The sequence below is a fragment of the Nothoprocta perdicaria genome, unplaced genomic scaffold (assembly GCF_003342845.1).
Source record: "Nothoprocta perdicaria isolate Ctin4 unplaced genomic scaffold, notPer1 scaffold_169, whole genome shotgun sequence".
Classification (NCBI taxonomy): Eukaryota; Metazoa; Chordata; class Aves; order Tinamiformes; family Tinamidae; genus Nothoprocta; species Nothoprocta perdicaria.
In genome coordinates, this window is record NW_020454860.1 from 1,229,673 (window position 1) to 1,245,165 (window position 15,493).

Below are 15,493 nucleotides of genomic sequence, written 5' to 3' on the forward strand. Positions count from 1 at the left end.
GGTAGCGCCCAGCCGCTTGCATGGAAGCATTCCCAGTGTTTGGCCCCAACCCCCCAGGGCTCTCGCTGCAGCCAGGGGTGGGAAGCAGCCGGTGGGACTGTCACGAGCACCAGCAGCCCAGGAGCGCGCGGACAGGAACAGGAGCGCGTGGGGCTCCCAGGCGGGAACAGGGGCGCGCGGGGCTCCCGGGCGGGAACAGGGGCGCGTGGGGCTCCGGGACGGGAACAGGGGCGCGCGGACAGGAACAGGAGCGCGTGGGGCTCCCGGGCGGGAACAGGGGCGCGTGGGGCTCCGGGACGGGAMCAGGGGCGCGTGGGGCTCCGGGACGGGAMCAGGGGCGCGCGGGGCTCCCTCAGGGCGCCGCTGCACCGAGCTGCCTCCTGCCCTCCCGCGGTCCTGGCCCTGCAGCTTGGGCCTTGGAGCTGGGCTCAAACCCGCGGCTCTCCGTGCTGGCCAGGAGSAAACGCAGCAGCAGTTTTTTCTTTAGCGAGCGTTAAGCGGCACAGCAGGTAACGACCCTGCCTTGGCAGTGCTGTTACGCCTGCAGGGAGTGGTAAAAAGCTCCAGCTGACCTAATCTGGAGACAAAGCCAGTTTTTACCTCATTTTAAGATGTTCCTAGTTCTCAATCCTGAGGCCTGTCCTATTTGATACCACAGCTCCTCTGCTCCCTTTCAACACGACACAATATAATAAATAAGGATCCGATCATAACTAATTGGATGTATTCAATACATTCACCTTGAAATATACATATATATATATAAATGAACAGTTACCTGCGAAAGCTTCAACATTAAATTCAATGCTAAATTGCATGGAATAGATGCCCGTCAGGATGGTGCCTGCGTGGGACACGCGCTACACAGCGGCCTCCGGCCCCATGGACACAGCGGAAGGTCCCTGGCCGGAGGGCACCGTGTGCCAAGGCCGATGCACCAGCCCCTTCCGCAGCCGCGCCGGGACGCTGCCGGGCACGAGCGCTCTCCCCGCGGGAGCCCTTCGCGCCTGCAGCTCCCGGGCTGGCTCCCAAGGGAGGCGCCCTTCGCCCGGCCCATCTTTCTGAGCGCGCTTTGCTCGGCCCGCCGCTGGCCTGGCCTTGCCACGCGTCCTGCCACACGGGGCCTGGCTGCCGGTGGGCAGCGCGCGGGCCCCAAGGCGGAGGCCTCCCGCTCCYTGGGGTTCGCGGGAAGTGCTCCCTGCTGGAAGGGCTGTGCTGCCTTGGGGAGGGACAGGACCCCATCCAACCCTGCRTGGCTACTGGATTTGATGAAATGCACATGAAAACAAAAGTAAAAAAAATTGCTGACAGGAACTGTGCATTCCTAGTCTTTTAGTGCAGTCTCTTTATACATTTTATTTTTAATTTACAGCATGATACTTACTCCATGACACAGGAAATACTACTTTTCAGATAGAGCTTTTTACCTAGTCCATTATGGCCAGTGCAGAAATGCTCGTCTTTAAGGGTCTTGGTCCACACTGAAGCATCTCAATCTTTCTCCCTGCGGTTCACGGTGCAGTATTTTGTAACCAAGRAATTCAGTACAGGGGAGCAGCTGTTTGCAACCTGCCATCGTCTCGGGCCTACGGTTACGATGCGTAAGGAGCCCCGTGTTAAGGCCTCGCTCGGGCAGCCCTCTCCGGCGGGCGCTGCTCTCACTCCGTCTCGCTCACCTGGGCCACTTCCACCTCCACGGTCTCCAGGGCCTGCGTCACCTCGGCCAGCTTCTGCCCCTGCTGCTGGGCCAGCACGTAGTTCACCACCTGCATGATGCCGTGGTCGGACAGGGTGGACACGGACGCGCACTCCTCCGTGGCCGCCACCGCCTCGATGGCGTCGAGCGTCTCGCCCGTCACCACCACGGTCTCGACCTGCTCGCCGCCCGCGCCGAGCTCCGCTTCCGGCTCCTGCACGTCGGCCGCCAGGATGCTCACGGCGTGTTCCACCTGCGTGCCCTGGTTGTGGAACTGCAGCGTGTCCTTCTCCAGCATGATCTTGCAGGGCACGTAGTCGCGGTGGAACTTGGTCATGTGCTTGCGCAGCGTGCGCGCGTCGATGTAGGCCTCGTTGCACACGGGGCACACGTAGGGCCGCTCGCCCGTGTGCGTCCTCACGTGGCGCTTCAGCGAGCGCGCGTCGGCCCACGCCACGCCGCACGTGAGGCACTCGAAGGGCTTCACACCTGCGCCGCGGGCGAGGCAAAGCACGAGAGGCGTCAGCGGCGCCCGCCGCGGGGAGGCCCCGGCGCCGGCACGGACACCGGCGCCGCGGAATCACGGACGGGTCGGGGCTGGAAGGGGCCTCTAGAGATCCCTTCTAGTCCAACCCCTGCTCCAGCAGGGACACCCAGGGCACAGGGYGGCATCCAGGCGGGTTTGGCAGAGCTCCGGAGAAGGAGCCTCCACAAGAAACGCGGCAGCTTCCTCAGGCAAGAGGAGGAGCTGCCATCGCTGCGCTGCAGCACGCTGCGAGCACAGCCCATTCCCTGCCACTGCCACAGGCCTCCGCCCCGTCCAACTCGTCGCCAAGATTTTCCTTTGCCAAACCTTTTCATTTCATGCACTCTCCCACCTATTTTAAGTACATACAAGTTGACAAAATTCCTACGGCTTTTTGCCTATTTTGCCTTTCTGAAACCACGTTTTGCCTGACAGTGTTGGTCATGTACACTCCTCATCACACTCTTTCTGTAAATCTTCGTATCCACCTCCTACCACTTACTCCTTTCTTATAGCTACAATGCCATCCAGAGCCTTTTCCTCCTTCACCTACACCACATATGTTTAAATACCACATACTTGTTTAATTTTATTCTCCTTTATGCCATTTTAGGGGTTCTGTGGTACCTAATATTTAATGGGAGGTGGCAGCGACAATGAGCACAATTTCAATACTGCCTTTTGTAACACTTGCTAGAGGTAGGTGTGCCTGAAAGGAACTCGCTATTTAAGAAAACAAGCACACAAATCTCCCTTTCGGTAGCTAAAAAGCAATTAGATCTACTCCTAATAGGTGTTTAAAATGAGACATTCTTGGGAAAAGTGGGGTTTTTTTTCTGTCCCAAGAGAGAAGCTTGCAACACCCCTGGAAATACTCAAATTCAGTATCAGAACTTCAGAGCTAAAGTGGAGATGCACCTTTTTGTATTCTAGCACATTTTCACATCTACCCCAAACATCTTTTATTTTCCTGCTTTTGTAAAGCAAAAAGCTGACAAGCTTCCAGGCAGTGACCCTTACTTCTGAGTCAGAGCCAACCACTCTTTGGTTGGAGGAGTATTTTGCCAGCCTTCTAAACTGGCGAGTGTTTTACTACACACACAGGGCTTTGCTAGATATGCATCGTTTCATTGCATCTGTGTAAGTTCCTAGAAGGAAGGACAGACTGTCCCTGTCCCTGTGGGTGCCTACAGTTTTAGAAAGATCCCAACAGTCATCTCTGGAAGCCACTGGAGCCCACTCAACACAGCAAGACCAACTCAAACTGTAACTGGAGAACCTGGAGGAATTCCCTGTGGCTTGCACGCCAGGATACACGCAGAGGCAAAAGCAAACCCACAACCCCCTTCCCTCCCTCGTGCACGTGAGGGGGTGTCCCTGCTTCCTACGTACCCTCGTGGTTGTTCATGTGCCTCCTGTACTCCCGCAGCTGGGTGAACTTCCTCCCGCAGTGCTCACACACTCGCTCCAGGTTTTGCTTGGCCCTGCCTTTTTTACCGTGCGTGGCTTTCTTCACGTGCCGTCTGTACAAAGCTTTCTCGTAAAATTCTTTGCCACATATATTGCACCTACAGTGTGTTAAATGAGAAACCTATTTGAAACCATTATGCCAAGTTTGCTTTGCCATTTTTAAACCAAAAAACACTTTAAGTAAAGTATATAAAGTGTAACGGGAACACAATTTCTTTAACTAAAGATATTCCGCGCTGGCTGGCACGACAAATAGTTCCACACTTAGAAATAATACTGCCGGGCTGCAAGAGCCATGTGCTGTCTTCTTCTCAGCTACAGGAAACTCCTGCTTGCCATTCTAGAGCAGTGAGCTCACGCAGCAGTTCTCATTTTTCCAGTTATATTTATCCCCTTAGCACCTCCACAGGCATTGCTGCCCAAACGTGCCASATCAACCTACCAGATCAACCACACTCTCTGCACTTGGCTGCCCAGCAGCCCAGAGCTCAGGCAAGGCCGGTCAACTGCTGCTTTAGCCACCGATTCCTCCAGGCAGCTCCTTGCTGGGCCGGCCTGTATCCGTGTGCAGCGCCTCTCGGCTGCCACGAGAGCTCCCCCTTACCTGTAAGGGTCCGTGACAGAGTGAGACTTTACGTGGGAATACCAGTCCTTCTTCCAACTGTAGCATTTCCCACAGAACTGGCACTGGAAGGGCTTCACCCCTAAATGTTTGTTCATGTGCTGCCGCAGGTCTCGAGCCTCGTAGAAACTCTTCTCACACCTGTAAGAGTAAAGGTTGCAGCATCCCCCATCACAAGAACAGAGGCCTTTGGGGCCAACAGCTTATCTGAAGGTACAGGAGGTAACTTGAGGACCTCCAATCATTTTTGTCTTCTGTAGATAAGTTACATGGATTTAGGAAGGCAAGAACAGCTGTTATTTTTTTTTTCCCATAACCACAGAGGATTAAATACCAATACAAAGAGAACAGTGATTTGTAGCTTGTAACACTTAAGTGTGTTTCCAAGAAATTTAAACACAATTTCAGGATCCTAAAAGAAGGTGAGGTAATGCATCCTTTAGCTTAGGCAAATTCCTAAAGTTTTCCTTGACTTACGCCTTGCCACGGTACGATTACACAAAGCTCCTGTTTGTGTGAGGACTACAGAGGTCACTCTGCTCCAGAACATGCCTGCTGCTCTCTTTGAGCGTGGGACGTGCTGCTTCGGAGACAGCTTTGCCTCATCACCAGCTCCTCTTCCTCATGTAACACCACTGTGGAGGGGTCGCCTTCTCCGGCGGACCAACATCATGGGCTGGGGCAATATTCCTCACATGGGCTCTCGGGGGTCCCAGGAGACTGAATCCCACGACACTCCTAACACACTACTGTGCTTTCATCTCCTACCAGCTTCTCTGAATTTTAGCCCAACTGCACTGTAGGAAAAGACCTCATGTACAGCCCTGCTGAACTGAGCCAGAAACTCAAAATCAAGTCTGGCCGGGAGCCTTGCAAACCAAGCCCAGTRCCTAGAAAACTGAAGTTTGCTCACACCTTAGTGAAGCTTTCTAAACCCCTCATGACAACASGAATTGTATCGCCTTTCCTAAAGTTTCATTAACCAGTTCTGGCCCTATTGGACTCTATTAACTGCATTGCTTTTTAAATTGATATCTCTTTATATTGAGATCATTATTATAAGGCACTAAATTAAAACACTGCAGATAAAACTGAAGTACACTTTCTAAAGTTAAAAATACTGCTTATACTAACACATAGTAGTACATATGCTTTAATGAAACACTACAGTATTAAAAATCCTTCAGATGTAAGCTGTGTACAGTCCATCAAACAAACTGGAGAATCCCATTTAATCCTGGAAAGAATATCGGCAGTTTGGAAGTGTTAATTAACTTGTAGAAAGTTAATTAAAAGGTTCTCTGTATAATCTGCTAGGTCATGGGAAAATTATCRATGATTTCTTAGCACCCAAAGAGATACACTCTTCCAATTGCAGTGTTTCTGTTAAATCACTTTCAGCAATACAAAGATATTTASATGATCATAAATTCTATAATCCAGCAATAGCCAGCGAGTTCATTTATGAGGTTTCTGCAGAGCTGTGTCTGCTGAACACASGGCATACTGCAAGGCATAAAGAGACATTGCGTGGTAGATTGCCTAGGAAATTTCATATGCAGCTGAAATTAACTCTCACAGGAAACGAGGACAAGAAGAGGCACAAAGTTCCTCCCCTCTGAGGAGCTCACCACACTCTGTCTCTGCCTACACAGGAGCTTTAAAGCTGTTTGTAGCTATAGATCCCAGCTGCAAGTGCAGACACAATCAGGAGACAATGATATGAAAAGCAGAACTGGATAACAATTAAGTTTTTCTGCTGCAAGGCATGAAATAAAAGTGATTTTTTTCTTTTAAGGCTTCTAAAGTGTTATTCTGGACTAGTGAAAGGTCTCTCACTACAGCAACATGCTCTTTTTAAAAGATAATGAATGTTGAAGACGAAAGCAAAATGTCCAACTTACTGAGTACATTGATAACCACGAACTTCAGGCTTTGGCTGATGTTTCTTTATGTGTTTACTGAGTCCTGATGCTCTGTGGAAAGATTTTCCACAGATGGAGCAGAGATACTTGGATTCTCCTGGCAAAACAAAACAGAAGGCATTACAAAGCCAGGCCCCCACCTCTCCGCAGTGCTTTCTGTGAGTACTTTCCTATCACATAATTTATCCAAAGTACTCAGGGCAGTGCTACAAAGAAAAGTAAACTTAATTATGCACAGCTGAAAGTTTTGAAGTGTTTTGTACTTATCAATATACATGGAAGGTAAAGCAATGATTTTAAGTSGCTTGATTAAATGTTTCTAAACATAGGGCATAACTTCACAGATGCTAATTGGTCATAAAAAAACAGTAGGTTTGAAAACTGCCATCTAGCATTAAAAAAGTGACAAAAAAAAAAAAAAAGACTTCCTTCTCTGCATTTACACAACATGAAGCTTCTCCAGCAATGCAGCATTATCTGTGGAGGATTTAGGCCTTGAATCCATGGAACAGCTTGTTAAAAGAAACATTTTCAGCTCCAACCCATAAATTTAGGAGTGCTGAGTACTCATAAATGCCTCCATTTCTGGGACAAATTGTGTTAAGAAAAAGCATCTCTTGGTTTTGATTCTGCCCAGCTCAGGAAACAAGAAACACAAATAACTTCTGCATATTATGAAATATTTTAAAATGTTGTTGGTATTAAACTATTATATTGTCATCTTTCACATTCTAAGATGTTTCAAGATATTAGCTTTTCCAAAATATGACTATTCTATTTTCTTAAAACAAGTTTTATACAAGTCTTGTATTTCTCAATTAAAAGAACAGATTTCAAATGCCATCTTATCATGAGAGTTTCAAAGAACGAAGAAGATTCACAACTTCTTTGAAATGAAGAGTGCTGCCATTGAAAACTCCTACAGTTTCCAGATCAGCGTCCAATGAGAATGGAATGCACTTAGAAGTTTAAGAGGACATCTCCCGGTGATTTTAGAAATAGGGATTAAAACATAAGTATGCTTCTTGCCATTAAACACTAAAAACTTTTATTCAAGTAATTTGGAACAGCTACGTAATCATATCCTAAGTATTCCCATTTTACAGACACTTGATTATTAAAGCAACTCTTACAAAACATGAGGTGATCCTTAAATCTCTTCAACTTGGGAAGTTTTCCTCCAAAAGAATAAGCTCTAACTAAGTCTACATGCTCCAGGCCATTCCAGCCTGTTGCCTTGTCTTTGRCAAGTTGACAGGATACAGGCACACATCAAAACACAGCAACAGACTACCCATGTTCACCCCATGTTYTTGATCAGAATATTTAAGCATACCCTTAAGCTATGGTAAAACAAGCCCCAAAACATAAAAATGACTTCTCACACCTATCTTAAACGTTTGGCCAAAAAGWGAGAAAAGACAAACTACTACTTAGTTCCTTTGAGCCCAAAGGACAATGTTGAAGACTAACTGGCGTACAACAGCAGTCCAAGATAAAAGGCTCTTCTTTCTCATCACGTACCTGTATGAATGCTCATGTGTTCCTGAAGACTTCTTTTTGTGACAAAGGACTTTTCACACAAGTCACACTTGAACTGTTTCTGTACTTCGTGGAGAGYTAAGTGCATTTTTAATCCGTGCTTATATGTAAACGTTTTTCCACAAACCTAAAAATTCCAAATCCAGTAGAATAAAACAAACAAAACCCAATATGTAGCAGGTTTTCAAAGCAGAAGCGCTAGTTTAACTCCAAAGATCACACACACACCACTATTTCCTGGGAACCTGGATGATCAAGCCTGTCATTCTCACTAGTGCTAAAACTGGTCTGCTACMAAATAACACTAAAGATATTTCATGGATGTAGGGATACTAATTTCATAATCCAAGCTCACTCTAGTTCTTTCTCAGAAATGGACTATAAGAACCATCAGAAATACCACAGTAATTTTCCCCATTTTAAACTGACCTAAACTAACATAATGTTTTGGACAAGGAGAAACTGCTAGAGAAATCAGAGTACCAGGAAAACATTTGCGTTCTTGGTAACAAAATAAGAGTTCTCTCCTTACCTTGCACGCGTGTGGCTTTACCCCTGTGTGCTTGAGCATATGTATCCTGAGGGAATAGAGCTTAGGCAGAGTTCTCCCACAGATGTCACAAATAAACTCCCGTTTGACTCGCCCTTTCACGGAGGCGGYGCCCGGCTCCTCCTCGCCGGCAGCTGCCGCGGTGGCCTCAGTCTTGCGCGTGTGGCGGACGAGGTGGGCTCGCAGCGAGGCCCCGTACTGGAATTCCTTTTTACACAGCTGGGAAAGGACATACAGGACTTCAGGGTTTAATACTTCAAAGTTACTTCAAGAAATGTAAAGGTTTTAAGGGTTTTAAGTGGTTTTAAGTAGTATCATCAGCTAAGTCTGTCACCTGCCTCCAGCAGGCATTAAATCTTGGGTTAATTACAGAGTGTTTCATGGTTTAGAACTTTCAGAAAGACAAAGACTGACAGACAAAGACTTACCGGGCATTTATAATCTTTAGTTCTTTCATGTTTCAGTGTGTGCATTATAAGTGCGTAGCGCCGCTGGAAAACCATTCCACACTCGGAGCATTTGTGCTGTGCTTCTAATTCATTATTTTCCGTGCTCTCTCTTTTGGGCTGTTTCATTTTTTTCCCTCTTTGTACCAGTTTCATGGCAACCTAAGTTGAGAAAAGAAATATCTGGATTAATTTTATAATGAACTTATCACCCTGTATTTCATACCTTCTCTGAAAACTAGTACTGAAGGTTGATGTTTCTGAGTAACTACAGTACTATCTAATTTTGCTTAGTTTACTCAGTTGCCGGATAGTTAAGCCCGTTCAGGTCACTGCAAAAGTATGCAACTCATGGCACCAAATAACTGATAACCTGTTTTAAATAACTTGTTTTAAAAACTAAACTGGATACAATTATAGGCAGACAACAATGTATCAGTTCAGGGGCTAACTTCTCAGCCCAGGATACTTGGTTAAAAGTGAGAGCTAAGGGATACTTACATAGGAAAATGCAAGTTCTTCCAATCACAATTGCTATCAAATGCTTCCAGCAGTTTCCAACTGCTCCAGCTGCCCTTTCCAGGCTTTATATTTGTTTTATTTCCAAAGCCATCAGATAAAACAAGTAGCCTAAGTCATTTTGATCAGTGAGCAAGGACAAACTCATTTATCAAAAACGTGTAGAAAAAAAACACACTATTTCAACAAAGCTGTTCTCTGTTAAGGAGACTCCAGCTTTACTTTTCTTTATTTATTTATTAATGAGGCAATATTAGCTGCAGAGAGAGCTGCAGCTGGTGATCTCACTTTCCTATGGAGGAATTTGCATCGAGGTCTTTAGAAGCCAAATTTTAAGCGATGATGTTGAAGCYTCCTGTACCAGGTGCTTCTCTCCTCCATGTTTCTGCAAGTAGGGCAAGGGAAAAAGTTCCCTGACCTTTTCTCCTCCCCATGCCCCCACCAAGCAAGGCATTCACCAGCTGCTGAAGACAGGCTAGCCCTTCCACACCTCATACGCCCAAGACAACCACCTTGAAATGGGATGCAGGGCCATGAAGTGAATGAAGACAAGCTGGTGGAAGCAGAATCTATTCCCAATGCCATTTTTGTTATCTAAAACGACATTTTTCCCACGGGTGGCCACTGTTTGTACTCCTTCCTTACCACAGGGTCARGCTTACAAACCACAAACAGCAGGAGCTGTTCCTGAAGGTAAGATGTTCCACTGCTGACAAAAGAGAACAAAACCTGCCATTCTCTGGCCACCCTAAATAGGGTACTCGGATGTTTTGATTGTATCCAAGTATTTGGATGGCTTTTGCTGTCCACCCGTAAAAGGAGACTAGTGTTATAACCCCAACCTATGAGGGAGTTATAAAGATAACAAATCAAGCGCTGAGTGTAGAACTGATCATTCTAGTGTGAAAATGAGAGTTAATTTAAGTAAAATTAACAGTAAGATTAAAAAGGCAGGGAAAGAGTAAGGTGCAGTGAGCGTTGTGCCAGGAACCAACCAGCTCAGTGCAGGGAATACCACCTAGCCCTAAGCAACAACGGGGACAAGACTCCTGAAGGGGGAAGAGTAAGAAAGTGGTTTCATAAAACAAGTACTGAAGCTGGCTAAGTACTAAACATTCGTCATTCCTGAGTGCTTGACTTTTACATGTCGGTGCTCTTGGAAGGTTTCTTTTTTGTTTCTTTTTCTTAAACAAATCGACCCCAGCCTTGGTGCAGCATAACTAGATTACTGTGGTTTATGGCTACAAGAGAGGAACAGCCTCAACAAGCATAGGAACTCATTTCTATAAGCAAATATATTTATGTATTYGCCCATTATCAATATAGCCACATACTGGCTAGGAACCAAATTTCCAAATGGTATGACTTTTAGGAAGCAAATACACCTTCTGTCCTACCATAAAAATGCAGGAGAAAGATACTCAAACTAAGCTAATTACATGGAGTTTTATAGAGAATTCCAAGATGGATGGAATTTTATTGTGAATTTATTTGATGCAATTGCCATATGTTGGAATTTACTTTGATTTTCCAGTAATGGTGATTTCCTACAAAAGGAAGGGGAAAAAAAAAAAGCCAAACAGAAACAGAAAACCATTTTTTCAGATTGGTCTGGGAACACAGGACCATTCAGCTGAGAACAGGCCCAAAGAGAAGGGGGATACCTGCTGAACTGCAGATTTGGGATTTGCCTTTCTGCTTTGCAGCTTCTTCTCAATTCCTTTATGCAACCTGATATATCCACCCTCGCTGACGGACCGCTGGCGGAGCTTGCTTTTGTAGGTGTCRTCCTGGCTGGAAGCTTCGCTCTCCGGCTGTGAACCAGGAACGCTCTGCTCTTGGCCGTGCCCACTCTGCTCCTGCTCCAGTGCGTTGGCGGGGTCGGCGGAAGAGCTCCCCACGCTCCCCGCGCCGCTTTGCTCCCGATCCACACTGGCTCCCGCCTGACCTTGCACGTCCGCGGCCTCCTCGAGCTGTGGCAGCTCAGCCTGAGCCACCGGCACGGGGCTGCTCGGGGCCGGCTCTACGGGCTGTGCTTGCACGTGAGCTCCGGCTGTGCCGCGCCGCTCCGYGGGCTCTACGAGGTCACCCGCAGCGGCCTCCGCAGGCTCTGCGGCCGGGGGAGCCGCCTGAAGTGCTGCCTCCTCCTCCAGCTCGGCTGTGGAAGCAGTGCCATTGACCACCGTGGCTGCCAGCACCGCTGGCACCGGCTGCTCCGCGCCCTCCACCGGCCGCATCTCAACGTCAGGCTGCTCTGCTAGGGTTTGCGTCGACTCCACTGTGTGGATGTCTCCCTTTTGGTACACGGTGATCTGCTTCTCTTCCATCTGCTTGTGCACATGTTCACAGATTTCTAGCACCTCTGTCATGAAGAGGTGTCGGGCCAGCATGGCTACTTCTGCCATACTGCAGAAGTCAAAAGTCAGTTCTGAAGTATAAGCGAATTCCAGTAGAGGGAGAAAACTTGCCTTGCAAAACCCTGCCAGGAACAAAGCAAGAGATCAGAGCAAATCTATGATACCCAAATAATACCAAAATATCCCAGATTTCAGGCACAACAGTTCACCCTTGATATAGCTAAGTCTGAAATTTAGGGAGAAATATATTTGCAAATAGCACTGAAGATGCTGTACTGGGTCTCAACTATCGTTTATACAAAAGCACCCTCCTGCTCTATTTCTCTTTACWCTGAGCCAAGCTCAGATAACTTTTTGTGTATTTTCACACCAGAATTCTCCAGAAGATTGTTTTAAGATGCTAGGAGGGCCACAGTATTCCTGAAGCAGGTTCACCCTAATTTAATCGTTATCTTTTGGACTTTAGCAAAAAGCACTGAAGACTTACGTAATAACGGATGTGGCAGAGAGATAAGACAAAGTGGGTAATGGAAAAAAAAACCCCATATATAGCTACAAAAGCTTAAAATAAACACAGGGTGTAATTTCACAGAAGTTCACCAGTCACACTCATCTTGGGGGAACTTCTGGAGCACCACACCAGAAATCCACTGTTCATGTCAAGCAAAGACAGACCCGGTACGGAACTAGCGAGGAAGCAAAGAAAAAGATCTATCTGCACGCTCTCCATCATTGGGGAGCTATTCTGGGAACATTCATTTTAAGAGTGTTACCTGTCTTTAAGGTACCAGAAGGGTGGAGAAATGAGCACAAATATCTGTATATTAAAAATATCTCTATACCAAAATATAGTAATGGTCTAGACAGACACAGACAATCAGGTATGTGCTCCGTAAAAGAGCTCTTAGAGAAGCTAGTGAACATTTCTTCTCAATTTATTCCAGCATTTGATTACATTCCTTGTTTTTTGATGTCTGTGACTAACAYAAGCAAAGCATATAAACAAGTTAAAAAAGAGAAAAAGCTTCCCAGGAATTATGAGTTGAAATCCCATAGTGTGTTCAATATGGGAGACTGGATTATGCAAAACCAGGGTGATGCCCACTTCAGCATTAAAATCAACACAAAATACTTCTAGATGGAAAGGAGAAAAGTAAATAAAAAGACAAAAGTGTTTGATCTTCTTGAACATGCAAAAGAAACTGCATCGAATGCTGTAAACCTTACATAGGATGTTACAGTGGCTATCTCTGGAACCCACAATTCACCTGACAGATCCACTACAGCTTCATGACTGGAGACGGCTCCCTTCTCAATGAAGAGCTCTCGGAAGTACTCGCTGTTGGCTGCCAAGACAGCTTTGTGGGCTCTGTACTCCTCTCCCTCAATGAGCAGGGTCACGTCGCAGAACTGGTTGGAAAGCCTCTGCTGATTCAGCTGGCTTAGCACTGACAGACAGTGCTTGGAGGACGACTGCTTCACAAGGCCCTTACTGTCGACCTGTCATAAACAACACGATGAAAACTCCATTACATTTAGACTGGGCCTTTGGAAGCATTTACGCTGCAAGGTGGAAAAGGATTAGCYGCTTTCAGCAACAACACAATCAGCTCAAGTCAATTTAATAAAGTGGCTATTTTTACTGTGGCTCTCCTTCTATAAATGTTTCAAGTCTGCCCCACCCTCTCAAAACACAGCTAAAGCAGACAACTGGAAAACTGGGAAGATGCAGATATTCAAACAATTTGAATTTTTCAGTGCTGTTTCAGCACTGAAATTCAGCAGCATTTTTCAGAGCTGCTGTCTGAAAAAAAAATACAGAAGTCTACACATACTCCCCATTACTATCCCCAAGAATTGATTATACAAATATTGGCATTATTTATTAAAGAACGGAGAGATATTCCATGAGAATCCTGTACGTGATATATTACTATAAAGATCTTTTAAATTCATTTTCCCTTGGGTACTATATGCACAAATAAAGGAGCGTGTAATTCTTGACATGCTGTAATTAATTGTTTCATATACAGCAGTTGCCTGTTCCTGTATACCAGATATATTTGGCAAAATGTACATGCTCTCCTTACTGTCAGACGATCACAAGAATAAGTATGTGATAAAGAAAGTTAGTAAGTAAAGTAGCGTGAACAAATGTCATAAATACATTCAAATATAAACAATATAATATAAACAAAATAATATAAACAATGCTACTTACAAATACAAGCTCATGCTTTGCTATTGGCTTCTTCTTTGCAGACTTTGGGAATTCRGCTGTGATTGACGTTGTATTACTCAGTTCCTCATCTGTTTCGTTACTGTCTTCATGAGATTTTGCATCCAGTCCCAGCTCCTCYAGCATTTCAGAAGGATCTGACAGAGATCTAGAACGATCCAGCTTCTCCTGGCACTTASTGCATTCTTTAATGTAGTCTTTGACTTGTTTAAGAATACCTAAGGAAAAAAAAAAATGAACGGAGCTTGAGTAGGCTTCTAATTTTCATTCAATGTACYTTAAAAGATGTGATTATCAAAACATAGTACAAATTAAGAAAAATAAAGCCAGTCATCTATTTTCTTTTTACCAATCCATCCTCCCCATCATTCTGCTCCATTTGAATGTCATTACTCTAATCTACTGTTATTTTAGGCTGTAAACATTTCAGATCACTAGTTAAAGCAAACAATCATAGTAAGGTTTTAAAAATATTAAAGAAAAAAAAAGTATTTGCATGCAAACTGTAATATCTTGCACTTAGCTCCATGGATCCCAGAGCTCATCCTCACCAAGGAGGACAGGAATTGGGAAGTTCAGGTAAAGTCAGTTGCAAAATTGCAAGTACGTCACACAGYGCAGTGCCACCCACTGCCACTGCTAACAACATTTAGGTCAACTGCCTGCGATCGGGACCCATCTAGGGAGGGCGAACGGGCAAAGCTGCTGTCCACGGTCTGGCAGAAACCAGAGCTCCCGAGGAGAAACAGCAAAGAAATGAGACAGTGAAAGGACGGCGGTAGATGCTGGAGCAGCCTAATACAGACCAGGCAATGAGAGCCCAAGAGGAGGCCAGGAGAACACATGCCAAAATGCATGCACCAAACCCTTTGACATAGAGAGAGAGTTCTTCAAAGCCATGAGATCTGTCCTGGAAGAATTTTGCTGGAGCAAACTCACTAAATTTTAAGACAGAGAAAACTAAAATGACAGATTTGCTGACTGGTGGCTGAAAAAAAAAAAAAAATAGGCAGAACAGTGGAAGCAGTATCAACAGAAACCAGTCCCCAGACAACTGAAAAGTGAGGAGTCTGCCTAACAGCCATTAAACACGATCCTAAAGGCAGGAGACCTCATCCAAGGGAAGAGAGGTACAAAGCTATGGGCTCAGCTACGGAAGGCCGGGACTGGGGACCATCAACACAGAATTCACTCCTGTTTGTAAGTGCTGAGGCATCGCTCAGAGAGGATCATCATGCAGAGGATCAGCCCTGGGCTTCCTGCTTCTTGGTAGAGGAAAGGCATAAGGATGAGGGCAAAGTGGATCTGATAGCTATAAGGGTACAAAACCCATGAGTTTTGTACTCTGGGTGGGGGGAAGTGTTACCAGGTTAAAGGCTGGAAGAGATCGCGTGGGATGGCTCAAGAGCTGAGAAATCTCTACTGGTCTGTACCGGGGTCAGGGCTCTATGTTCCCACACACCCAAAGAACCAAAGCTGACATAAGAAGCCACGAGAAAACCCACCGACCAACGAGCGACGGGCAGAGCAGGCCTGAATGACCTGGGGATGAGTGTAACAAACGGGGGGCTTAAAGCCCCTTTCCCTTCCCTCGGCAGGTG

General features: G+C 45.9%; 1 protein-coding gene across 1 annotated transcript in view; it reads right to left on the reverse strand.

The window, feature by feature from the left end:
• Window positions 1-1,293: 1,293 nt before the first annotated feature.
• The window catches only part of ZBTB11 (zinc finger and BTB domain containing 11), a 16,104-nt gene continuing 1,904 nt past the window's right edge, over window positions 1,294-15,493 (reverse strand). Inside the window, exons 2-11 of the mRNA XM_026035885.1 lie at window positions 13,875-14,110; window positions 12,922-13,153; window positions 10,961-11,775; window positions 8,760-8,939; window positions 8,314-8,550; window positions 7,764-7,908; window positions 6,219-6,336; window positions 4,297-4,455; window positions 3,615-3,790; window positions 1,294-2,185 (exon numbers count right to left, since the gene is read on the reverse strand). Coding sequence (XP_025891670.1) covers window positions 1,659-2,185; window positions 3,615-3,790; window positions 4,297-4,455; window positions 6,219-6,336; window positions 7,764-7,908; window positions 8,314-8,550; window positions 8,760-8,939; window positions 10,961-11,775; window positions 12,922-13,153; window positions 13,875-14,110 — 2,825 coding nt within the window. The 3' untranslated portion in view covers window positions 1,294-1,658. The remainder of the gene's footprint in view (window positions 2,186-3,614; window positions 3,791-4,296; window positions 4,456-6,218; window positions 6,337-7,763; window positions 7,909-8,313; window positions 8,551-8,759; window positions 8,940-10,960; window positions 11,776-12,921; window positions 13,154-13,874; window positions 14,111-15,493) is intronic.